At 40.2% G+C, this 27,012-nt stretch overlaps 2 protein-coding genes across 8 annotated transcripts in view; both read left to right on the top strand.

The window, feature by feature from the left end:
- Nucleotides 1-8,753, top strand: part of LOC6052779 (dnaJ homolog subfamily C member 25 homolog) — a 75,291-nt gene extending 66,538 nt beyond the window's left edge. For all 7 annotated transcript variants that reach the window (XM_038257589.1, XM_038257580.1, XM_038257613.1 and 4 more), the window contains one exon: nt 8,208-8,753. In XM_038257589.1, coding sequence (XP_038113517.1) covers nt 8,208-8,678 — 471 coding nt within the window. In that variant the 3' untranslated portion in view covers nt 8,679-8,753. The remainder of the gene's footprint in view (nt 1-8,207) is intronic.
- Nucleotides 8,754-16,607: 7,854 nt separating this feature from the next.
- On the top strand, nt 16,608-20,178 carry LOC119769812. The gene is made up of 3 exons (XM_038263481.1): nt 16,608-18,652; nt 18,712-19,550; nt 19,793-20,178. The coding sequence occupies exons 1-3, from the start codon at nt 16,608-16,610 to the stop codon at nt 20,176-20,178; spliced, it is 3,270 nt and encodes a 1,089-aa protein (XP_038119409.1).
- Nucleotides 20,179-27,012: the final 6,834 nt, after the last annotated feature.

Genomic DNA, 27,012 nt, shown 5'->3' with positions numbered 1-27,012 from the left:
TGAAAAAGCGGCGACGCGCACACAAACTGCGGACTGGTGTTGAGAATGCGACTTGTATAGTCGGCGGTTACTTTGCAACTGTGCTTGGACGTTGCCTGAGATATGTACGTATAAATATTGTGCATTTTATCAATTTTTATCATCAAAAATTGCAATTTTTGATAGAACATGCTATGGGGGTAATTTGGACATGGCTTGTGGGGTAATTTGGACATACCTGGTGCGCGTCAGGCAAAAAAAAGTAACTTTTGTTGGTGGGACCCCTCGTCATCGACTGCTGCCGGGGCTCTCCAACTGACAGACGTCAGTGTGACAGATGCCAGGCTGCCGCGGTGACCGAATGCAGTCGCCGTCGATCGAGTGCGATCGTCATTATCTCGATTGCGATTTGCGAGTCACACGTGCAACTTCCGTTGCTAGATTTTTATATTTGTAGTTTGTCAAATAAAAGTATTTTTGTTTGGAATGTGACATCGCGTCTTTCTATCTCGTATCGCAACAGTGGCGACGAGTCGGTCTCTTTCGCGCAAAAACAAACACCGCGCGTTCATCCCGAAAAAAAGGCGTTTTCTAGGATTTCGGAAGGAGGAAACACGAGCAAGCATGTCGGACGGAAAATGTCGCAGCAGCTGGCCGCAACCCAGCAGGCCGTACAGAAGCTGTCCCGCAACGAGGTCGTCCTAGATTCGCTGTCTAGCAACATGGCGGAATTCGTGTGCGACAAAGAAGCTGGACACACTTTCGACGCTTGGTATGGCCGCTAAACCGAACTCTTCGACAAGGACGCTGGTGCACTGGATGACGCCGCGAAGGTTAGACTTTTGTTGCGAAAGATGAGCCCACAAGACCACGAGCGCTATCAAAGCTTCATCCTGCCCAAGGCAGCTCGTGACTACACCTTCGCCGAGACCGTCGACAAGTTGAAGGCACTGTTCGGAGCCATGGTGTCCACTTTCCGACGTCGGTACAACTGCCTCCAGACTACCAAGGAGGACGGCGAAGACTACCTGGCATACTCGTGCAATGTAAACAAATCCTGCTTCTTACCCTCCAGCAAGTCGTCGAACAGTGTAACAGCCTCGTCAACCTGAAGCAGGACACTGTGCTGGTGGAGCATCCGTCCAACATCAACTACGTGGCACACAACCAGCGGTCATCGAAGCCCCGGAGCGGAAGCAACGATCAGGACAATGGTGAGCTGCCACCCGCACCCTGCTGGGCCTGCGGCAGAATGCATTTCATCAAAGAATGCGAATTCTGCGACCACAAGTGCCGGGAGTGCGGAAAGATCGGCCATCGCGAGGGTTACTGCAACTGCTTCGCCTCGAAGTCATCGGCTGACGGTAAGGCGTCGGCGAAAAAGAAGCAGCGTCAGCAGTCAACAAGGATGGTGGTCGTAAACAAGGTGGACGAAGGTCGGAAGTACGTGGGCGTACGGATCAACAACGTCCCGCTTCGACTGCAGTTGGACACTGGATCCGAAGTGTCCATCATCGCGCATCGATCCTGGATCCGGATCGGTCGTCCGCTGGTCATACCAGCCACCTGCCGTGCCAGAACTGCGTCCGGAGGACCGCTGAAACTCGTGTCGGAGTTGCACTGCAACGTCACCCTCAATGACGTCACGAAAGGGGGGGAAGTTTTTCGTTGCTGCACCCGGTGTCAACCTTGACATTCTGGGGATTGACATGATCGAGTTGTTCGGCTTGTGGAACCAACCCATAACAGCGTTCTGCAACAAAATCACCACTCCGGAGACCCAAGGCAAAGCAGAACTACAGGCCAGTCTCCCTGACGTCTTCATCGATAAACTTGGCCTGTGCAACAAAACTCCGGTGCAGCCCGTGCTCAAAAGCACGTCGAAGCCGGTGTTCCGCCCTGAACGCCTATACCGCCAGAGGACATTCTCTACCAGTTCGCGCGATCGTCGCGCGGCGTCATTTCGGCACTGGGGATTTTTCAGCAGAAAGTGGATGCGGTACTCTCTGAACTCAACTGCACCACTGGTTACCTGGATGACATCCTGGTGGGTGGCCGGACGTTAAAGAATCAACTGCGAAACCTGCAGCTCGCTCTCAAACGCCTGCAGGACCACGGCTACGCAGGGGGGAAACCCTCGACGAAGCCGCCAGCACCATTCTGCACTGCTATCACTCAACGCCGTGCTGCAGCGCACTTGGTGAGAAGGTTCCCGCAAAGCACCTCGTTGGCAGACCAGATCGCACGTGGAAAAGCTGTGCCCGCCTACTCCATCCCACACATGGAGTTGGGAAGCGGAACCGGTGATCGAGCGTACGGGTAAGGTCATGTTCAACATCTGGCTGCCATCACAAGATTTCATGCGACCCCACTGCAACCAGCTGAGAACGCGTCACGAGGCTGAAGGCAATGCAGACGAAGCTGAGGCAGCAGCGGACTCCAAGGCACCACTGGCGATCGTCTTGGACAGTTGGGGTCTAAACAACACCGCAACCCATGTTCCGGAAGTCGATGGGCTGTCGGCTTGACCGGAAGAACTATGGGCAGACCTGCAACCACCGGTTCAGCCCAGACGCTAACGCACAAAACTACCTCGTAACAACTAACCACAAGAATCGTTTCCTGCTCGCCAGTCTTCGAGGGTTCGAAGACCGCCGGTGATGTATGACCCGTACAACCTTCATTAAAAGGGGGAGGTGTTGGCGGGACCCCTCGTCACCGACTGCTGCAGGGGCTCTCCAGCTGACAGACGCCAGTGTGACAGATGCCAGGCTGCCGCGGTGACCGGATGCAGTCGCCGTCGATCGAGTGCGATCGTCATTATCTCGATTGCGATTTGCGAGTCACACGTGCAACTTCTGTTGCTTGATTTTTATATTTGTAGTTTGTCGAATAAAAGTATTTTAGTTTGGAATGTGACATCGCGTCTTTCTATCTCGTATCGCAACAACTTTCATGGTCAGTTGAGTTTTTAAAGGGATTTAATTAAATTTAGAGGGATTTAAAATGTCAAAACACTCAAAAAGGAATGTGAGGAATGAGACTTTCACAAAACTCCTATTTTTTTATTTAGATATTTTTTTTTTCAATATTTGAATGGATGAAAACCTGACTACTGCACATTTGGTGTTCAACTAGACTCTAATGTTGATTGTTTTTAATTAATTTCTTTGACATTTTTGATTTCTATGCTGGTTTACAATAATATTTAAATTTGAAGGACAACGGAATGTATAATTAAAATGTTTCAGGTTTCAGGTTAATTAGTTCCAAAAAAAAGATTGATTTATAAATCTAAACGATACCCTAATCACTAAAAACTAAATTTGTGCCTAATCCAGAACCAATGTTTAAATCATTACAGAATGAATGATTAAATTATGTATACTACACTGAACTATTTGTTATCTTCCTATTGAATTATAGTTCTATCACAAAATCATTATATATAACATTGATGAAATATTATGAGCAAAAAACACTTAAAAATATAAAGCAATTACAAAACCAGGTTGAAGGTTATAAAACATGCTCAAAAAATCAAATTTTAAACATATTATTCAACATGTGTCCAAATTACCCCACGAAAGGTGTCCATATTACCCCACAAGGTATGTCAACAAGGCATGTCCAAATTACCCCACAAGGCATGTCCAAATTACCCCATAGGGGTGTTCATATTACCTACCCCCACACAAAAATGTGGGGGTACACTCAAACCCCGATGGTTTGACACCAACTGTTGTCAAACGAACGGGGTCACGTTTTAGTTTGACACCCCATTTACACGGAGTTCACACACACTACTAAACGTGTGTTTTGATAGTGTGCGTGTAAAAAGTGACAGTTCGTCACTTTTTAGTTTGACTTTGACCAAACAACGGGGTACAAACTAAAAAAGTGTCAAACGAAAAAGTGACCAACCACCAGGGGTTGAGTGTAATTTGGACACCTTTTAATTTTTGCGATAAAAATGGGGTTTTCATCAAAATTTATCGAAATAAATGACATTTTTCCATAAAATATGGTCTCTTTTATCCTCTGGTGTCATCCACATTCCTTTAAAACAGGGGTGCCCAACCTTGGCCCTGCGGGCCAAATTTGGTTTGCCGGAAGCAGTGGTGGGCCAGACCATTTTTAATTATAATTTTTAGTACGGAAATATAAAAATCATGGAAGCTGCTGAAATGCTGAAAAAGTGTAAAAGCATCATCTGTTTCTTTTTTACATTCTCAATTTTTATTTTCATCATAAAAGTGGCAAATAACACTTAAGAATGAGAATGCTCAAAATCATTTGAAAAAACCATTCTTTTTCTTACCACGATTCATAACATTTTCTTGAATATTTTGAAATGATTAAAAATAAAATTTTGTTTTATTTTTATTTTCATACTTTTGTCCATGAACAATATCAGTTCTGTATTACTCAAAAAATAAAAATCAAAAATTTCTTTCAAATATTTTTTTTATGATTAGAAAAAATCCAAAATCTTCAAAAAAATCATGTTTTAATTTAGATTTTTTCATTTTATAATGTCACTTAAATGTGAAATTTGCTCTCATGATAATAAGAGATTTTTTTTTTAAATTTACGTTTACGTTACACTGAATACTAAGACAAATTGAAATAATTTTTAGTACGGAAATATAAAAAAATCATGGAAGCTGCTGAAATGCTGAAAAAAGTGTAAAAGCATCATCTGTTTCTTTTTTTACATTCTCAATTTTTATTTTCATCATAAAAAGTGGCAAATAACACTTAAGAATGAGAATGCTCAAAATCATTTGAAAAACCATTCTTTTTCTTACCACGATTCATAACATTTTCTTGAATATTTTGAAATGATTAAAAATAAAATTTTGTTTTATTTTTTATTTTCATACTTTTGTCCATGAACAATATCAGTTCTGTATTACTCAAAAATAAAAATCAAAAATTCTTTCAAATATTTTTTTATGATTAGAAAAATCCAAAATCTTCAAAAAATCATGTTTTAATTTAGATTTTTTCATTTTATAATGTCACTTAAATGTGAAATTTGCTCTCATGATAATAAGAGATTTTTTTTTTTAATTTACGTTTACGTTACACAGAATACTAAGACAAATTGAAATTATTTTTTCCAAAAAATAAGAAAGAAATAAAAAAGAAAGTATTTTGGAAATGTTCAATGAAAAAGTCTACTTCAATAGGTAGATTATTCATAGAATGTTAGAAGTTTATTTTGTTCATTTTGATTTAAAAGAAAATTATAGATGTTTTGAAATAATAATAAACAGACTTTAAACTTAAGAGAAACAAATTTACATGTATTCTTGAACTTTTAATATAATAGCTTTGAATTTTCAATGTATTATTTTTTAGATAATTGATGGCAATTTTTTTAAATTAATATATTTTTAAAAATATTTTAGAAATCATGAATATTTTATTCTTAGTAAAATCAACAATATGATACCAATTTCATTGCATTAAATAAAAACTAAAAATAATAATTTTCATCAAGAGTCGCAAGGGCCAGTTATTGAACCATTTTCAGGGGTCGTCGGGGGCCGGATGAAATGGCTTCACGGGCCGGAGGTTGGGCACGCCTGCTTTAAAATATCCATACAGCCCGTGGCAGAGCTATTTCCATAGGGTGTCCAAATTACCCCACACTCCCCTATACAAAACAAAATCGGAGATAAAATGTGTAAAGGGACTATTTTAAGTTGTCGCTTAAAAAATATTTTTTGAATGAATTTTCTGTTCTGTTTTCGTTAATGTCAATGATTTTTTTTTGCATTATATCTAGTTAACAGTGCCGGGTCCGGTGGCACAGTGGTTAGCGTAATAGCCTCTCACCCCAGTATGGCCTGGGTTCAATCCCAGACGGACTCGGTGGCATTTTTCGAGTCGAGATTTGCCTGATCACGCCTATCGGATGGGGAAGTAAAACGTCGGTACATTAGCGTAAAAAGAGGTTTTGAGTGACTCACCACACATAACCTGCGGACGCCTAGAAATGAGCAGCAACTTGCAACAGAGACCACAAAAGACCGGGGGTCGTTAAAGTGGATTGCTTTGCTAGTTAACAGGAATCGAAGTGAAGTGAATTTTATATTTTAACGAGGTAAACATTTATTTTCTGTCGAAATTTTTGATCCATTCTATATTGTTGAGTCAAGTATTCTCAGCCGCGACGGTAGCGCCGCCAAGCGTATCCTGCACCCGTTGCGGGTATGATCCGTGGGCAATACCGGTCGACATCTTGCTAGTTACGGTAGTAGACCCACCGATCTTAACTACAGGGAGTCCTAGGATGACCCTTGACATTTCAAAACATTAATAAAGTAGTCTACTATACTCATTGAAGCTATCCGGTATGATCAGTGGTAAAAAATCACTGACCTCTTGCTTGTTACGGTGGTAGACCAACCGGTCTTAAATTCAAGGAGTTCTTGGAACATCTCAATAAGTTCAACAATGCACTGTAGCCTTCCATACTAACTAAAGCAGTCTGGGTAGGATCCATTTTCAAAGTTTTCACGTTTCGACTTGTTTTTATGGTATGGTAAGCCTCTTGCCGAGCTCCCGTGGTGTAGTGGTACGGGTTTCGCTTTGTAAGCGGAAGGTCGATGGCTTGAAACCCATCTGGCTAGGCAAAAGGGGTAGGTGGCGGTCGAGAGGGGATATCGGCTGCTGCGGGAATTGACTTTGACAAGTCCCAAGCCTCCCCAAAACCCATCCCATCCAATCTCTCGGACGATCTGTTGGCGACTGAGTCTGAGCGTTGAAGAACTCTGTAACAATACGCAGAGAAGAGCTTCAAATGCTACTTTCGACTCGGTCACATGCTCTCAGGCAAAATTCGAGCTGAAGATTGGGCTATATGATCGGTAACGATCTCTAGATGGGTCAAAAATAAACGAGATTTCCCCTCAATCTCGCTCATCTCCACGTCCTCGGATCGGTCCCTCGTGCTCGTGTGGCATGGCATTTGGGGGATTGGTCTGGGGAATGAGAGGGGGGCAACTGCTCGAATAATTCGTCAATTACTGTTGAAGCGTGCCGCCGGCTAAGTCCAAGGCACTTCGACTGGATATTTCGGATCAAACACTTTCACTCTCTTTCACTGTCTGATTTACTGTCTACCTTTATTTGATTTCAGCTTGGCTTTTTATACTAAATCTAGTTATTTACTTAATTATTTAATATCTTATATTTTTACCCCCACTCTAGTTTTTGATGTTGCATAATATATCCGTCCTTTTCGGTTTTCACTCCAAAAATTCTTCCTCTAACTTATATAATATATTTTGTCTCATTTACAACCCCCACTCCAACCTGTATTTTTCTTGATATAATGAAAAGTTTCCTTAATTCTCTCTGTTTCCCAGAATTCAACAATATATATAACTCTCTTTTTTTATTTTATTTATTTTTCCCCCCACTCTAAAAATCCTTCCAAGTTATACATAATATATAATCGCAGTGGTCCGTGTCTGTTCACAGTAAAAAAAAAAAAATGGTAAGCCTCTTGCACAAACGGTTGAACCGTAACGTATGAAGACAAGAGAAGTCATGTTTCAATCACGCTAAAACATATCAGAACTTATAGTTTTTAGTGATAAGCGTCGAATGAAGTCAAGATGATCGAAATCCATAATAAAATAAGGATTTTATGAGTGATTTTATAAATAGCAAAAATACGTTTTTTTTTGTATATTTTAACCCAAAATACTCAAACTTCAACAACTTGTAACTTTTGAACCCCGGGGTTTAGAGAGTTCGTCCAGAAGACTTTTTTCATGTCTCGGCGAGATCTTTTGAATAAAGTTTCTCCCGTTGGACCAAATCCGCCCATTCTCCTTTGGATGGTTTTGTTCGAACGCGAATCAGATCAAAACGGAGCCTCGGATCTAGGTGCTTTTTGTTGCTTTGGGTTCGTATAAGCCCAAGGAAGGTTTTTATGCTAACTAATTGACACTTTAGCCATTCTGAAACCGATTACGGAGCATCGGCAAATTGTATGGAAAAAGTTACGTGAATTATAATTGTAATCACAGGAGGCTGAATAAGAAAAAATGCAAAAACGTCAACAAACGAAAAAAAGACAGAACGAAGTTTGTCGGGTTCGGCTTGCTTTTGAAATAAAAATACAGATACAAATATACTTTTGTCGTATAATTAAGAAGAAAGCTTCTCTAAAATATTTTATTTCAACATTTTTAATTTTATTTCAGAAACCCAAAGGAAAGCTATCCAAAGGAGAACTCAAAGAGGAATCTGAGAAAAATATCAGAAAAATATTGGAGGAAAACTTAGATATTCAAGGCGCCTACGCAAAGCCCCAGATAACAGATATTTTGTGGGTTCAAATTATCTTACTGCCATACACTTTATTTAAATATGTTAAATGGAATTTGCTGTGGATTTACAATTTCAACATTCGAATGAAACCTTACGGGGAAGAAGAACAATTATACTTAATTCGAAAGAACCTGAAAATGGGCATCAATCAATTTAAAGGCATAGAGCCAGAGAAAATTAGCGATTACTTACGAAGAAAGCTGTGGATAAAGAAAAACTACAACATCTGGAAAGAGGAACAAGAGGAAGAAATGAAGCGTCAAATGGCTGATAATCCTAGGTATAAAGCATATCGGAGGTATATGAAAAATCATGGCCCTGGACGAATGACTTTTGAAGACTAAGTTTATTCCAAACAACATGTAGTGCGACGCATTGTTTCTGCTATACTGTGAATAAACGATACAATAATATTTAAATTAAATTGTTATAATGTCTGAATCACAATATTCCAAAAACTATTATTTTTTGTACAACCTTAAGTACAGTATGCTGATCGGAAGGAACGCGGTCAAGAAATGTTGCGTGTTCTTTTCGTAATCCCCCCAAGAAAAGTTGACAGTTCGGTATGAGCGCGATTGACGGTGTGCGCGATTGAGGTTCTTTCGAGGAAAAAATAAAAAGATTAAAAATATTCAAAAGTTAAAATTAAATAGATTAAAAATGTTTATTCAAAAACTTTTAACAACAATTATAAACAAAATTAAGAAATCAATAACAGAACATTTCTTTAAAAAAAACAGAAAATTAGAAATTCTTAAATTCTAAAACTAGAAAAAAAAGTGAAATCAGGGAATTAGGAAATTTAGAAATTAGGCAATTTGGAAATTAGGAAGTTAAGAAATTAGGAAATTATCAGTCTAATGCAGGCGTGCCCAACCTCCGGCCCGCGGGCCGGATCCGGCCCGTGAAGCCATTTCATCCGGCCCGCGACGACCCCTGAAAATGGTTCAATAACTGGCCCTTGCAACTCTTGATGAAAATTATTATTTTTATTTTTATTTAATGCAATGAAATTGGTATCATATTGTTGATTTTACTAAGAATAAAATATTCATGATTTCTAAAATATTTTTAAAAATATATTAATTTAAAAAAAAAATTGCCATCAATTATCTAAAAAATAATACATTGAAAATTCAAAGCTATTATATTAAAAGTTCAAGAATACATGTAAATTTGTTTCTCTTAAGTTTAAAGTCTGTTTATTATTATTTCAAAACATCTATAATTTTCTTTCAAATCAAAATGAACAAAATAAACTTCTAACATTCTATGAATAATCTACCTATTGAAGTAGACTTTTTCATTGAACATTTCCAAATACTTTCTTTTTTATTTCTTTCTTATTTTTTGGAAAAAATAATTTCAATTTGTCTTAGTATTCAGTGTAACGTAAACGTAAATTTAAAAAAAAATCTCTTATTATCATGAGAGCAAATTTCACATTTAAGTGACATTATAAAATGAAAAAATCTAAATTAAAACATGATTTTTTTGAAGATTTTGGATTTTTTCTAATCATAAAAAAAATATTTGAAAGAAGATAATATTGCTCTGAATGTACATAAAACATGTTTATTGTGTCAACAGCATTTTTTGATTTTTATTTTTTGAGTAATACAGAACTGATATTGTTCATGGACAAAAGTATGAAAATAAAAAATAAAACAAAATTTTATTTTTAATCATTTCAAAATATTCAAGAAAATGTTATGAATCTTGGTAAAAAAAAGAATGGTTTTTTTTCAAATGATTTTGAGCATTCTCATTCTTAAGTGTTATTTGCCACTTTTTATGATGAAAATAAAAATTGAGAATGTAAAAAAAGAAACAGATGATGCTTTTACACTTTTTTCAGCATTTCAGCAGCTTCCATGATTTTTTATATTTCCGTAATAAAATTATAATTAAAAATGGTCTGGCCCACCACTGCTTCCGGCAAACCAAATTTGGCCCGCAGGGCCAAAAGGTTGGGCACCCCTGGTCTAATGGCAAGCTTGTCAAAAAGTGAACCTCGCATTATAGGGACCTCGTCCATATAGGGTGAACGCTCTATAAACTGGTTGCACAAAATAGGGTATACAGGCCATTTATGAGTCAATCCGAAAATAAGTTTATTTAATATTTAGTTTTGTAATTCAGTGTTATTTATTGTCTAGTTAATTTTTTTGTTAAAACCGAGCCATGCGGCAACGCTTCCGCCTCGTAAAAGGGAGTTCAGGACCCGGTGCGGACCAACATAGCAGGTTATCGTTTCCCTTCTGGATTCGATTTCTAAGTAAAGGAAAATTAGTTTATCGTCACAAACTGGATATAATCTTCTTGGAATATTGACATTCAACACTAAAATATGTTTATAAGTTAACATTAAAAAATGTGAACGATTGACTTCGTCCTCAAAAGACTGGATAATATTTAATTTTTCTAGTTATTTATTTTTGACAAAACATATTCAAAATTATTCATCAAAAACAAAATTTAAAATAATTTTTCACAAAACAAACTTTTTTTCAATTGCACATTTGCTGGCTCTTTTACCCTTTTTTTTAAATTAAATATGTCTTTATTGAACTTTCTTATAACAATTACATTTCATTTACATTCTAAGTGGTATGGCTACATGCTCTTCATCTTTGTTATATTTTTCGTTTTCTTATTAACTGTTCACATTTATTTGTTTACTTCAAATTGTTTTACATTTTTGCATTGAATCGAATAAATTTGGGTAAAAAAGAAAAAAAAAATCACTTTAACAACTAATCCTAACTTAAAATTATAAAAGTAAATTCATTGAAATATTCAAAATCATTAGAACGAGTAAACTACGTGTTCACGCGTTGTATTAGAATATTTGTTTCCAATCCTTTTAGGACCACCACGCGATCCACACTTTTTGTGTTATCTGTTTTCCCGTTCTATCGCGTAGATAAGATCAGTGCGCTGTACTCCGCGACTGATAGTAGCCGAAGATGAGCCGATCGACAGTTCAACTTGAGCTGCTCGTACCGGTCCCTAGCTGTGCTAGGAAGGGTAGAACAGTCAGTCTGCAATAAACCGCGATCGCGAGCACTTTGAAATAAAGCGACAACATTGTTTAATTCGAGTCAAATAAAGTGTGCTTTTGATCCTCTACCGCGAGTGTTTGAATTTGATTAAATTCCGCCGATCAGTACCTGTTCGGGCCGAAAGCTGTCAGCCCGAAGAAAATTTTACGAGTGAGCAGTGTCCAACCCCACGGCTACTGCGATCGACGGCAAAGCTGGCAACCGCGCGCCGTTGACGACGGTGCGAGAGCGAGAGTGGAGACAACGACGAAACGACAACGATCGAGAGGAGAGATTTTGGCGCGCGAACAGCACGAACGAGAATTTTCTGCGCGTCGAGTCGAGGACCAAAGAAGTTCGCCGCAAGCAGCCGAAGTGATCGGACGGAAATCGCCGCCGCGGATCGCGAGTTTTTCGGAACAAACAATTAACATTAAAATTAGCTGCTAAATAGAAGTTAAGGAGAGAAAAATGTGTTTTCTTTTGTGCTCACGATAATTCGATCCTCCAAGTGAAAGTGGTTCCCAAGTCCGCCGGAAGTGTTAGTGCAAAAATACAGTCCACAAATTGAACTCGAAATCGGACATGGTCCAAACGAGCCGGATCTGGTGAACCGGAAGTGTGGGGTAGTGCCCAGGACAAAGGCGGAGGGTCGTTTGTATCGCGGCAAGTGGACAAGTTCGCGAAAAGTGCGAAAAAAGTGAACGCCGCGAACAAGTGAAAAAGCCGCCATCTTTGTGAAAAAGTGCAAAGTGTGAGAAGCGATGCGGCCAGAAAGTTCTTGAGTGGAAAAGGTTCTTGAAGAGGAACATGTGGCAGGTCCCAGAAGCGGGACCAGAAGAGAAGTGACGATTCGGATTAGAGGACACAATTTCCCCCCCAAGCATCGCGATTTCGGACTTGGCCGATTTCCGTGTTTGGTTCGGGCACAAGGCTCGATTGTTGGTGTTCCTCTAATGCCGAAAAGTGCTTCAAAAGCTCCTGCAACATCCCCCCGGAAGCAGCGCTGAATTTGGAGATTCAGCCGCAACGTCGACGCCAGTAGTGAAGAAGGAAAAGAAGAAGCGGAAGTTGCAGGACAAGATAAAGATGGAGATCGAGACGCTCGTCCACCGCCGAGGCCTGGCCAAAGGTAAGGCGACAAAAATTTTGAAAGCTATTCGCCCCACGGAGACTGCGGAAGTCCGCCAGCTAAGCGAGCCGCTAGTCCACGTCTACCTCAAGAAGTTGGAAACTGCTCAAAAGGAGTACATGTCCAACCACGAAAGCATCCTGGCCTTGGTCGACATGGAGGGTCGTAAGCAGGCTGACAAGCACTACGAAGAATTTGACGACCTCCATGACAAAGTGGCCCTCATGCTCGAAGAGCAGTTGCTCGGGTTCAACGCCACAAGGGCAAACGGAACGCTGAATGCAACTGCACCCCCGCAAGCCCCTCAAACCCCTGTCATAGTTCATCAGCCCTTGAGAATGCCTATCCCTCGTTCGACGGCCGCTACGAGAGTTGGCCGAAGTTCAAGGTCCTGTTCAAGGAAGTGGTCGACAAGGCGCCCGATCCGCCAGCAGTGAAGCTCTACCATCTGGAACACGCGCTGGTGGGTGGTGCAGTTGGGTCGATCGACGCGAAGACCATCAGCGAAGGTAACTACGCCCATGCTTGGGAGATTCTGGAGGAAAAGTACGGCAACAAGCGTCACACGATCGATCGCCACATCCACGGTTTGCTGAACCTGTCGAAGATGACCAACGAGGACCACGTCGAGCTGAGAGGCCTGGTGGATGAGTGCACAAGGCACGTCGAGAGTTTAAAGTTTCTGGGACAAGAGTTCACGGGAGTATCGGAGCTGATCGTGGTCCATCTGCTCGGCGCAGCGCTGGACAAGGACACTCGGAGACTCTGGGAACTGTGACCTGCCCAAGTACGACAAGATGCTGCAGTTCCTGAAGGCCCAGTGCTTCGTCTTGGAACGCTGCGAAGACCTTAACCAGAAGCAGCCAACGGTCCAGCCCAAGCCGGTCGTCAAATCGACCCAGAAGTCGTACGCCGTTTCCACGTCCGAGTACGAGACCACATCGGAAGACAGATGCGACATCTGTGGCAATGGCCACAAGAACCACGCCTGCCCGGAGTTCAAAGAGCTTCCAATGCAGCAGAAACTGGTCAAGGTTCGGGAGCACAACCTGTGCTTCAACTGTCTCAAGAGGGGACACCCCAGCAAGAAGTGCACTTCACCTGGAACCTGCTCGAAGTGCAAACTACGTCACCACAGTCTGCTTCACTCGGAAGGAAGTCCAAGGCCGGAACGGAAGGTAACTCATCAAGTGCCACCGGAACAAGCTCCGAAGGTCCAACCTGAAGAAGCAGCTCAACTGACAACCGCCAGTTGCCACAACGAGACACCAACGCAACAAGTGCTGCTTCTCACGGCAGTGGTGGACATAATGGATAGAAACAACAAGGCACAACCCTGTAGAGTTCTATTGGAGTGCGTCACAAGCTAACCTGATCTCGAGATCCATGGTGGAGTCGCTGGGCCTGAATCAGTTTCCGTCCAACGTCACAGTGGCAGGAATCGACAACACGAAAATCCACGCTTAAACTGGCAGTGTGGTCCAACTACGTTCGAGGTACTCCAGCTTCAGCGCCAACGTCAAGTGCTTGGTAACGGAGAGGGTCACGGCCGACCTTCCCACATCGGCAGTGAACGTCCGCAACTGGGAGCTGCCGCCTGGAGTGCAACTTGCAGACCCGTCTTTCAATCAGCCAGGAAAGGTGGATCTACTGCTGGGTAATCAGTTGTTCCTGAAGCTGCTGTTGCCCGGAGAGGTCCAGTTGTCGGAGCACCTGCCAATGCTACGCGAGACTCAGTTAGGCTGGGTCGTCGGTGGCGTGTGCGGTGAAGAAGAAACAGCAGCAGTGGTTCACTCGCACATGGCCATACTGGAAAACTTGAACCTGGAAGCAAGCGAAAGTGATGTGAAGGTGTGTGACGAACAACGTGAGTGTGAGTTACATCTTGAAGAAGCAGCCAAGATCATCGAAGAGGATTTGAAAGTCGACAACGCAGTGTTCGCCTCCGACGGCATCTCGCAAACGATCAAAGAATCGCAGCTTATCCAACTGTGCAAGACAGGTGGATTCGAGTTGCACAAGTGGTCGTCGGAATGTTCGGAACTCTTGGAGACCATTCCGGAAGCCAATCGCGAGGAGCTGGTCTGCGTTGAAGGAACTGGAACCAAGGAGGTAATCAAGGCTATGGGTCTGCTGTGGAACCCCACAGTGGACGAACTACTTTTCGCGACGCTGCCACCTGTACGAGGCGGGCGGCAAACAAAATCGAAGGTGTTCTCGCTCGTCTCGAGCATCTCGGACCCGGCGAGATTGACTGCGCCGGTGTTCATCAGCGAAAGGTTGGTGAGGAAGCTTGTCTCGAAAAAGGAGATTGGATGGATTCAAGAGATACCAGAAGAGGTGGTGAAGGAAGACTTCCTGGATGCGATTCGGGACCTCGACAAGCTTCGAGTGCCGCGTAGGGTGGTGACTGCGAACGCCGCTGCTGACGAGCTGCACAAGTACGCCGCCGCGTTGAAGCACACATACGGAGCGTGCAGGTACGTAAAATCAGTCATCCCAGGGAGCTCCGCAGAACTGAATTTGAAGCTGGTGCCGAAGACGGTCAAAACAACTGCACGGAGTGAGCTGCTGGTCCCCTTTCTATACCGGCTGGTCAAGAACGTTTTGATGTCTTCCCGAGAACTGGGGCGCATCTACGCATTCGTCGAGCGGTGCGGCCTCACCTGCAAGAAGAAGGTCAAGAAAGGGCGGACAGAGCAACACTGGAAGCTTGCCGCCAAGGCGGCCAGCCCAAGACTTGAGAAAAGAACGCACACTAACCTGGATCTGGGCGACATAGTCCGAGTTGTTGACTTGCGGACATGTTCGCGATGTTTTGAAGCGGCCGATCCTGTACAATGCCGCTTCCGGTGGGGAGGATGTTCGGGCCGAAAGCTGTCAGCCCGAAGAAAATTTTACGAGTGAGCAGTGTCCAACCCCACGGCTACTGCGATCGACGGCAAAGCTGGCAACCGCGCGCCGTTGACGACGGTGCGAGAGCGAGAGAGGAGACAACGACGAAACGACAACGATCGAGAGGAGAGATTTTGGCGCGCGAACAGCACGAACGAGAATTTTCTGCGCGTCGAGTCGAGGACCAAAGAAGTTCGCCGCAAGCAGCCGAAGTGATCGGACGGAAATCGCCGCCGCGGATCGCGAGTTTTTCGGAACAAACAATTAACATTAAAATTAGCTGCTAAATAGAAGTTAAGGAGAGAAAAATGTGTTTTCTTTTTTGCTCACGATAATTCGATCCTCCAAGTGAAAGTGGTTCCCAAGTCCGCCGGAAGTGTTAGTGCAAAAATACAGTCCACAAATTGAACTCGAAATCGGACAGTATCACAAGACGTTTAATTATGTACGTAACAAAAAGTGGTCCTTCGAAGAACCGGATTGTGCGGGATTTTGAACATTTGCGATCGCGTGTGAAACCCGCGTTAAAAGGGTGACGCCAGTGCAAGAACAATTCGTGCATTGTGCCAGTGCGAACAATTGTCGATTGTGTGCCTTCCAAAAAGGCGAAGAACACCATTTTGTGCGCCGGCCACGCGGACTATACCGCGTGGGTTCCTGATCGTGATCTGCTGTACCCAAGGAGAAATTGGTATCAAGCTGGACCTGAAGCAGCCGGAAGCGGCTGTCGGAGCAGATTGCGGTTGCTGATTTTCGCTGCATGCTGAAAGCGAGAAATTGAGGGAAAGTACAGGTTGTAGGGTGCATGATTAGAATTAAGGTCTGTGGCTTGTCTTTTCTGGATGTGGTTGAGTAATTTGTGCTATTGCGACGATTGAGAGCTGAAAATAAAGATTTGCATGGAATACGTGGTGTTGACTTTCTTCAACTGCTAAGTCCCTGTGGGTTCGCTGAAATCTGGTCGGTCTTGGAATTCGCTGGTTGATCTTTGGTTGTCTCGGTTTGTCCGTGGACGAAATCCCCTCGCTGCTGTCAATTGGGTCGTCAAGTCCGTCTCGCGGCGCGTGGAACGTAGAGTCGATTCAACAGTCACCAGTGATTAGTGGATAAGCTGAAAAAGTGTTGTGTGCATTGCATTCGAATTGTCCCATGCTAAGTGTGTTCTAAGTGCTAACTAGTGTAATACAAACTGCTTAAGCATGGATAGCGATCTGAGAGACCTTACCAAGAAGGAGAGACAGATTCGCAACTCCATTAAAACAGTGTTTCAGTTCACGATTGACTACAAACCTGAACTACATAAAAATGAGTTGGGAATTCGTTTGCAATTGCTAGAAGAGGCGTTCAGCGAGTTTAAAGAAGTGTGCCAGAAGATCGAAGTGATGATGGAAGTGATTGCGGAAGAAAGTGATCCTCTAGAAGGTGAAACATCGCAGGATCATGCTTCACGGCTGGAGGCTGAAGCAAAGCAGAAGGAGGCGGAGAATTGTGCTGTGTACAGTAAGGTGGAGAATCTGTATTGCAAAATTAAGGCCAGTCTACTTCGTTTGATGCCCGAAAAGAAGGTTGATCCAGCACCAGTTCCTGTTCCTGTTCTGTCTACTGTGAAGCTCCCGGAAATCACACTTCCCAAGTTTTCCGGTATGATCCATGACTGGATTCCGTTCAGAGACTCATTTCTTAGCGTGATTCACAAGAACGAGACGATCAGCGACATGGACAAGTTCAAGTACTTAAGGTCGTCGCTGGCACCTGAGGCACTGCGGCACATTGATAACATTGATGAATCCGCTTTTAACTACACCGTGGCTTGGGATGCGCTTGTGAGCCAGTTCCAGCATAAGAAGCTCATCGTCAAAGCACATTTGGATGCCCTTTTTGCTGTGGAACCCATGAGACGTGAAAGCTTCGAGTCGCTCAACAAATTGATCTGTGAGTTCGACAACAACCTCCAAATGTTGAAAAAGATTGGTGAACAAACCGACGGCTGGATCACTTTGCTCGTCTACATGATTTGCTCGAAACTCCATACTGGAACTCTGAGACTTTGGGAAACCGAACACAACTCCAAGGAAGTCCCGAAGTATACCGATTTGATGACGTTCCTGAGGAAGCAGAGCGGTGTCCTACAATCCCTTCCACAGACGAGCAAACCAATCCAGAATGAGTACCGGAAGCCGAAGCTGGGAGTTAGCCATCCAACTGTATCAGGTCGTTGTTGTTTTTGCTCTGAACCGTTTCACCAAGCTGTCTTCTGCAAGAAGTTCCAAAAAATGAAGCTGTCGGAACGATACGATGCTGTGAAGCGGAACGGATTGTGTTTCAACTGTTTATCACAAGGTCATCTATCGCGCAGCTGTTCCAGAGGTTCCTGCCTGAAGTGTGGAAGGAGACACAACACGTTGCTGCATCCGTCGTACGAGTCGGCGAACAGTGCTACAAAATCCTCCGTTCCACCGACGGCAAGAAGAAACCCAAACGACCACCAAAACCAACAAATGAGACCTCAAAACCTGATCCCAGCTAGAACACACAACACAAACCAGACCGCACCACCCACATTCACACCACAGTCGCAAAGTACACTCCCACAATCCGCCACAGACCCGAATGCACTTCCTCCCTCCACGAGCCAGAACACTGTGTCCCTACACTCCCATGCACACTCGTCCAAACAACAAGTTTTGCTCTCGACTGCGATCGTGCGAGTTAAAGATCGGTTTGGGAACTACAAGCTTGCTCGAGCCCTGCTCGATTCATGTTCTCAATACTGTTTCGTGACCTCCAAATTTTGTCGAAAGCTGAATCTCGAAGAATTCCCGGATTTTCTGGCCATCCAAGGTATTGGAAGTTCTGGAGGCGTGTCCAAGAATGCAGTTTTGGCGACAGTCAGTCCTCGAACGTTCCTGATCTCGGATTTTGAAGAAGACATCCAGTTCAACGATCTGCCCAGACTCACCGTGTCCTTACAAGCTGAAAGCTTCGACATCAGTCGTTGGGAGATTCCGGAGGACATTGTGCTGGCAGATCCGAACTTCCACGAGAACAACGAGATCGATATGTTGATTGGAACGGAGTATTTCCTGGACTTGCTGCAAGACGGGACAATGAAGCTGTGCGATGGTGGTCCGACTCTCCAGAACACCGTGTTCGGTTGGATTGTTGCTGGACGGATCCCAGAAGAGCCCAACCGCGGTCCGCAAGCAGCAGTGTTTCTGTGTTCGCTAGTGGAATTGAACGATCAGCTCGCAAAATTCTGGGAACTTGAAACCTGCCACGAGAAAAGTACCTACTCCGTTGAAGAGTCCTTTATCGGAAAACCACCATCCGGGACGAGAGCGGACGCTATGTTGTCACGCTACCGAAGAAGACCGACGTGATACAACAGCTGGGAGACACACGAAGCAGTGCAGTCAAGCGGTTCCTGAGTTTGGAACGACGGTTCGCTTTCAACCCGGAACTCAAGGCGATGTACGCTGCGTTTATCCATGAGTATCAGTCGCTGGGACACATGAAGGAGCTGGAAGATACGCAAACCGAGGTTCCTGCTTACTATCTTCCACACCACGCCGTCCTGAGACCGGAGAGTACAACCACGAAGCTGCGCGTCGTCTTCGACGCTTCCTGTCGGAGTACAACTGGAGTGTCGCTGAACGATGGATTGATGGTTGGCCCTGTCTTGCAAGACAACCTGTTTGCGATCAGTCTCCGATTTCGCTTTCACCCGATTGCGATTGTAGCTGACGTTGAAAAAATGTATCGGATGATCAACGTGCAGCCAGACGACCAGAAGCTGCAGCGCATTATCTGGCGTAAGTCCCCGACCGACGAGCTTCGCGAGTTCCAGTTAACGACCGTTACGTACGGTACCGCCTCGGCGCCCTACTTGGCAACAAGATGCTTGCAGCAGTTGGCCGAGGAAGGCGAGGTTTCCCATCCCACAGCAGCGAAGATCTTGAAGAAGGACTTCTATGTTGACGACATGATCACCGGAGCTCAGAACGAAGAGGAGGGCAAACTGTTGATCAACGAGATGATCGAGTTGATGAGTTCCGCTGGAATGACGCTGCGCAAGTGGAACTCAAGCCACGAGAAGATACTGGAAGGTCTACCAGATCACCTGCGTGATGTTCGAGATGTTCGTGAGCTTGATTCTTCAAGGTCGACGATCAAAACTTTGGGCATGGTCTGGAATCCTCAAACTGATTCTTTTTGCTTCTCTGTACCGAAGTGGAACACCTCTTCCACTATCACCAAACGAATCGTTGCCTCGGATCCCTGCTTTTCGATCCGCTTGGGCTCATGAGTCCGGTCGTAGTCCAAGCAAAAATATTCATGCAGACCTTGTGGAAAAACGGCTACACTTGGCACGATCCACTGCCAGAAGAACTGCAGGAGTATTGGCGCAAGTACAGAAGAAACCTCCTTGCAATAGAATCCCTTTCCATTCCACGCTGGGTTGGCTACCTCAAGGATTGCGTTGAAGTACAATTGCACGGATTTTGTGACGCCTCGGAGTTGGCGTACGGTGCTGCACTATACTTGCGATGCACGCATCGTGACCGATCTGTGACCGTGCATTTGGTAACGTCCAAATCGAGAGTTGCTCCGTTGGAAGATCTCTCGAAGAAGAACCGGAAGCAATCCATACCGCGCCTGGAGCTCACATCGGCACTCTTGCTGAGTCATCTGTTAGAAGCTTTCCGTGCGAGTGTTGACATCCCGATGAAGGTATTCCTGTGGACCGATTCCATGATCGTGCGATGCTAGTTGGCGTCCATTCCGTCGCGATGGCAGACGTTCGTTGCGAATAGAGTTTCGGAGATACAGCATCTGACCCGAGACTGCCAATGGTGCCACATCGCTGGTACCGAGAACCCCGCGGACATCGTGTCCCGCGGAATGAACCCTGCTCAGCTGTATTACCAAACTCTATGGTGGAATGGTCCATACTGGCTTCAGATGTACCACGGTACCTGGGAAGAAGGCGCTCAGGTCGACGAAGATCAATTCGACGCAGAGGTGTTCTCGATGTTCTCGATTCATTCGTCGCTCACCAAAACGGTTCGACTTGCTACCCTTTGTCGTCGTTACCGATACAATGCCCAAGCTATGCACAGAACCTGTCGGAAATTCGGACCAATCACCAAGGAGGAGTTTGAGGAGAGCTACAAGCAGCTGATCATTCTCGCCCAGAAAGAAAGCTTTCCACAAGAACTGACGGATCTCGAGAGAGGAAGAGAGGTAAAGACTCGTCGGTGCTGCATGCTTTGCATCCGCAGCTGGTCGATGGGATAATTCGGGTCGGCGGCCGGCTGAGAAACGCGCCTGTGACCGAGAGTAGAAAGCATCCGATCATACTCCACCATCGCCATCCGCTGTCCAAGCTGGTTCTGACGCATTACCACGAGAAATTCTACCACGCTGGCCAACAGTTGCTGGTCGCCAGTGTCAGAGGAGAGTTCTGGATCACCTCGATTCGCACCCTGGCGCGAAAAGTGATATTTGAATGCGTAGACTGTTTCCGAGCAAAGCCCTCAGTTCTACAGCAGCTGATGCCATCAGCCTGATGGCAGATCTTCCTCCCGAGAGAGTCAACCCCGCACCCCCATTCCTCAAGGTTGGAGTAGACTACTGTGGGCCGTTCCTGGTGACCTACCCGAACCGCCGCAGTAGTCCCAAGAAATGCTTCGTAGCGGTGTTCGTTTGCCTCGTTACCAAAGCGGTTCATTTAGAACTCGTGGCTGATCTAACAACTGAAGCATTCCTCGCCGCACTCAAACGCTTTGTGGCACGCCGTGGACGCCCGGAGGTCATCATGTGCGACAACGCGAAGAACTTTGTTGGGGCTAAGCGGGAGTTAAAAGAATTGCTTCGCTTGTTCCTCGACCAGCAGTTCCAGTACACCGTGACTGCGCACGCCGTAAACGAGCGAATTGACTTCAAGTCGAAGCCGTCTTGAACTCGAGACCACTCACCCCGATAAGCAACGACCCTGGAGACTTCGAGGCCTTAACCCCAGGACATTTCCTCGTGCAACGGCCTCTGACAGCAATCGCTGAACCGAACCTTGAGGCAGTGCCAACGAATCGTCTTTCCGTTTGGCAGCGCGCCCAAAACTACGTGCAGATGCTGTGGAAGAAGTGGACGACACTCTACCTGTCCGATTTGCACAACAGGACGAAATGGACGAAGGCACGGGATAACATTGTAGTTGGAACAATGGTTCTCTCCAAGGATGAACGCCTGCCGCCGCTGCGGTGGCCGCTTGGTCGCGTTACGAAGGTGTTCCGCGGACCAGACAACAACGTGCGAGTCGTGAATGTTCGCACACAGAACGGTGAATACCTGCGAGCGATTTCAAAGATCTGCGTGCTCCCAATCCGGGACAACGTAGAGCTTGCTAGACCGGCCTCCGCATTCCAGTTAAGTCTTTGTTTTTCATTGAATTTCCAAAAAGTCACCCTATGTTCATCCTCCATAGCTGCCGTTCGCTCGTCCTGGGGACGTGGAACCGTCCCTCCGTGAAGTCCACGCCGAATCAGATGCTCAGCCCACAATCCCGTCCTTGTCTCGCCTTATCCGAGGTATACTAACGTGCATGTTGGTGAAGGTCGGAAATTGAGCATGAATGTCAACTGTAATGTCCTGTCCAATCGAACCGGAACAAGTTCCCCCAGATGTGGAGCTTGTAAACCCATCCGCTGCGTTGCAAAGGTGACGCAAAACCATGTTTGAATTGAACTAATCCAGTCCTTTTCGTCGAGGTGCTACCAAATTTGCTACCAACCATTTTCCAAGTCAACCAGGAGGATTGATCACCCTCACACCCAGCAGCAGCGCTTTCCCACCGAGCATGGCCAGCTCAGGGTTTGCGCGACGCAACTGGATTCGATGACACCCAAGGAAGCGGTAAGAGCTCACCGCTGTAGCAAAATGACAGGTAGGTTCAATATTCACTGAATTGCAGACCTTCAAAGGCGAAAATGGTAAGAAAAAACATGTTTTTTTGACAAAAAAATGATTATTTTTCATAGTTGTACTGTGTAGCTGTTTATGTATTTTTTCCTGCATCATTATAAATATTCAGAAAGGTAATTGATTCAACTTTTCAATAACATTTTACAAAACACACTTTTATAGGCTAAAAAAAATAATAAAAATCAAAAAAGATGGATTTTTATTCAAAATTTAGTTTTTTTCAACTTTGTTAATGGAGTACTTTTTTTGTGTGCATTTGTGCGATCTGAAAATTTTGCAGCTTAAAATTTGAACCATGTCCTAACTTGTCTCCAAAATTTCAAAGTGCACTTATGTGCACTTTTTGAGTTATGCCATTTTGAACATTTTGATTCATGCAAGAAAATTAATGATTTCGCGTATACGCTTGGTTAAAATCACATTATTTACCTGCGGAGGCAGAAATGACGTACCTGCTATGTATGTTTTGAAATTGATTTGATATTCATGACTTTGTTGGTACCGTAAACTGGGGTGACTTTGATAGCCCGGGGTGACTTTGATAGGTTTTTCAAATGCCCGTCAAATTAATATTTAAACATTTTTGAGAATTTTGAGTATGTAAGCATTAAGGGAAAGCTTATTATCGAACATATATGCAAAAATGTGACTGTTACATTGGATGTATCAAAAATAGTGGCCAAATCAAATTTCTATCAACACGCAAAACGGACATTAGGTATAAATTCCTAATTTTTAGTATTTTTTGAACTTATGTTCTAGCTTGTCAAATTATACCTAAAAATTAGTATTTTTTTCTTCCTAAAATTTAGGATTTTTTAGAACACTGAAGTACTTCTTAAAATTCCTAAATTTTAGTATTTTTTTAGTTCTAAAATTGCGATTCACGTTTTGACAAGTCAAAACAAAATAATTTCGTGGCTGTGAGTTGGTGTTCCGCAGTGCTGCTGAAAACTTAGGAACTTTGGCAAGGTAAGTTTTGTGCAGGAAGAAAAGTGGCTCTCCGGTTCTGCACGGAGAACGGAACCCGGAGCATCCTTGTTAGAGGAAGTGTGGTTCGCGTACTTGTGGAAGAGGAGGAGGAGGAGGACGGAACCTTCAACTCCCGGCGGAATTAAAAAAGCCGCCACTTCCCTCTCGTGCTCTGGAGGACGGATCTCGGGACGGATATTTGCGGAAGAGCTGGAAAGGGGAAGTATAAACGGACCCCAACCGTGGAGATTGTGCGACCATGGCGATTGTGTGAATGAAAAGTTGTATCAAGTTTGAGTTTGACGAACCAATTTTTATCTTTTTGTGATTTGGTTGGACGTTGCGGGTGTGTGTATGTATGCGTTTGTGAAAGTGTTCGTGTGTGTGTGTGTGTGTGTGTGTGTGTGTGTGTGTGTGTGCTCGTGTGTGCTCGTGTGTGTATGAGAGACTGAAAGTGAATGGGTGGGGGTAGACGAAGAGAAAGAGAGAAATAAAATGAAAGTGGGAGAGAGAAGAGGAGAGGGAGAGAAAAAATGGGAAAGAAGAAAGAAGAAGAGGGAATGAAAGAGAGCGAAAATGGGAAAGGGAGAGAGAAAGTAGAAAAGGGAGAGAAAGGGGGAGTTTGTGAGAGAAGGCTGGAGGGGAAGAGCGAAAGAAAATGTAGGAAAGAGATAGGGTGAGGGTAGAGGAAGAGAGAGATAGAAAGTAAGAGAGAGAGAAAGTGGGAGTGAGAGGGGCAAAGATGAAGAAAGAGAGAGATAAGAGATATAGTTGGAGAGAGAGTAGGAGATGGAGAGATAGTAGGAGAGGGAGAGATGGTAGGAGAGGGAGAGATAGTAGGAGAGGGAGAGAGATAGTAGGAAAAGGAGAGAGAGTAGGAGAGGTAGAGAGAAGGTGGGAAAGAGAGAGGTGAGAAAATATGGGAGAGAAAGAAAGGGAGAGAGGGTACGAGAGAAAGAGAAAAAGTTGAATTGAGAGGAAGGGAAGAGAGAGATAGCAGGGAACAGGAAGAGCGAGAAAATAGAAAGAGAGGGGAGAGAGAGAAAATTTTAAAAATCTCTAATTCCAAACATTTTAAAACTCCAAAAAATCTTATATTCTACAATTCCAAATATTTAAAGATTAAAATGTTGAAGTTGTAAAAATATTAAAATAATAAAAGATATTTAAAATAAATAAATATTGAAATATTAAAGATATATTATATAATATTATACAAAATTATAATTTTAAAATATTCAAATCATTAAATATTTATTTTAGGTACGTACATTTATGCAAAAGTTGTGTTTTATGTAAATAAAAATATTAATATCATTTAAAATTTTGTTTTTCTTCTGCCTGCATAACTCTTGGAAAATACCTAATTTAAAAATTAAAATATTGAAATATCAAAATATTAAAATATTGAAATATTAAAATAATAAAATATTAAAATATTAAAATATTGAAATACTGAAATATTAAAATATTGAAATTTTAAAATATTAAAATATTAAAATATTAAAATATTAAAATATTAAAATATTAAAATATTAAAATATTAAAATATTAAAATATTAAAATATTAAAATATTAAAATATTAAAATATTAAAATATTAAAATATTAAAATATTAAAATATTAAAATATTAAAATATTAAAATATTAAAATATTTAAATATTTAAATATTAAAATATTAAAATATTAAAATATTAAAATATTAAAATATTAAAATATTAAAATATTAAAATATTAAAATATTAAAATATTAAAATATTAAAATATTAAAATATTAAAATATTAAAATATTAAAATATTAAAATATTAAAATATTAAAATATTAAAATATTAAAATATTAAAATATTAAAATATTAAAATATTATAACATTAAAATATTAAAATATTAAAATATTAAAATATTAAAATATTAAAATATTAAAATATTAAAATATTAAAATATTAAAAATATTAAAATATTAAAATATTAAAATATTAAAATATTAAAATATTAAAATATTAAAATATTAAAATATTAAAATATTAAAATATTAAAATATTAAAATATTAAAATATTAAAATATTAAAATATTAAAATATTAAAATATTAAAATATTAAAATATTAAAATATTAAAATATTAAAATATTAAAATATTAAAATATTAAAATATTAAAATATTAAAATATTAAAATATTAAAATATTAAAATATTAAAATATTAAAATATTAAAATATTAAAATATTAAAATATTAAAATATTAAAATATTAAAATATTAAAATATTAAAATATTAAAATATTAAAATATTAAAATATTAAAATATTAAAATATTAAAATATTAAAATATTAAAATATTAAAATATTAAAATATTAAAATATTAAAATATTAAAATATTAAAATATTAAAATATTAAAATATTAAAATATTAAAATATTAAAATATTAAAATATTAAAATATTAAAATATTAAAATATTAAAATATTAAAATATTAAAATATTAAAATATTAAAATATTAAAATATTAAAATATTAAAATATTAAAATATTAAAATATTAAAATATTAAAATATTAAAATATTAAAATATTAAAATATTAAAATATTAAAATATTAAAATATTAAAATATTAAAATATTAAAATATTAAAATATTAAAATATTAAAATATTAAAATATTAAAATATTAAAATATTAAAATATTAAAATATTAAAATATTAAAATATTAAAATATTAAAATATTAAAATATTAAAATATTAAAATATTAAAATATTAAAATATTAAAATATTAAAATATTAAAATATTAAAATATTAAAATATTAAAATATTAAAATATTAAAATATTAAAATATTAAAAATTAAAATATTAAAATATTAAAATATTAAAATATTAAAAATTAAAATATTAAAATATTAAAATATTAAAATATTAAAATATTAAAATATTAAAATATTAAAATATTAAAATATTAAAATATTTAAATATTAAAATATTAAAATATTAAAATATTAAAATATTAAAATATTAAAATATTTAAATATTTAAATATTAAAATATTAAAATATTAAAATATTAAAATATTAAAATATTAAAATATTAAAATATTAAAATATTAAAATATTAAAATATTAAAATATTAAAATATTAAAATATTAAAATATTAAAATATTAAAATATTAAAATATTAAAATATTAAAATATTAAAATATTAAAATATTAAAATATTAAAATATTAAAATATTAAAATATTAAAATATTAAAATATTAAAATATTAAAATATTAAAATATTAAAATATTAAAATATTAAAATATTAAAATATTAAAATATTAAAATATTAAAATATTAAAATATTAAAATATTAAAATATTAAAATATTAAAATATTAAAATATTAAAATATTAAAATATTAAAATATTAAAATATTAAAATATTAAAATATTAAAATATTAAAATATTAAAATATTAAAATATTAAAATATTAAAATATTAAAATATTAAAATATTAAAATATTAAAAATTAAAATATTAAAATATTAAAATATTAAAATATTAAAATATTAAAATATTAAAATATTAAAATATTAAAATATTAAAATATTAAAATATTAAAATATTAAAATATTAAAATATTAAAATATTAAAATATTAAAATATTTAAATATTTAAA

Source organism: Culex quinquefasciatus, chromosome 1, assembly GCF_015732765.1.
Source record: "Culex quinquefasciatus strain JHB chromosome 1, VPISU_Cqui_1.0_pri_paternal, whole genome shotgun sequence".
Lineage (NCBI taxonomy): Eukaryota > Metazoa > Arthropoda > Insecta > Diptera > Culicidae > Culex > Culex quinquefasciatus.
Note: the sequence above shows the minus strand (reverse complement) of the source record. Positions and strands in the feature narration are given on the sequence as shown.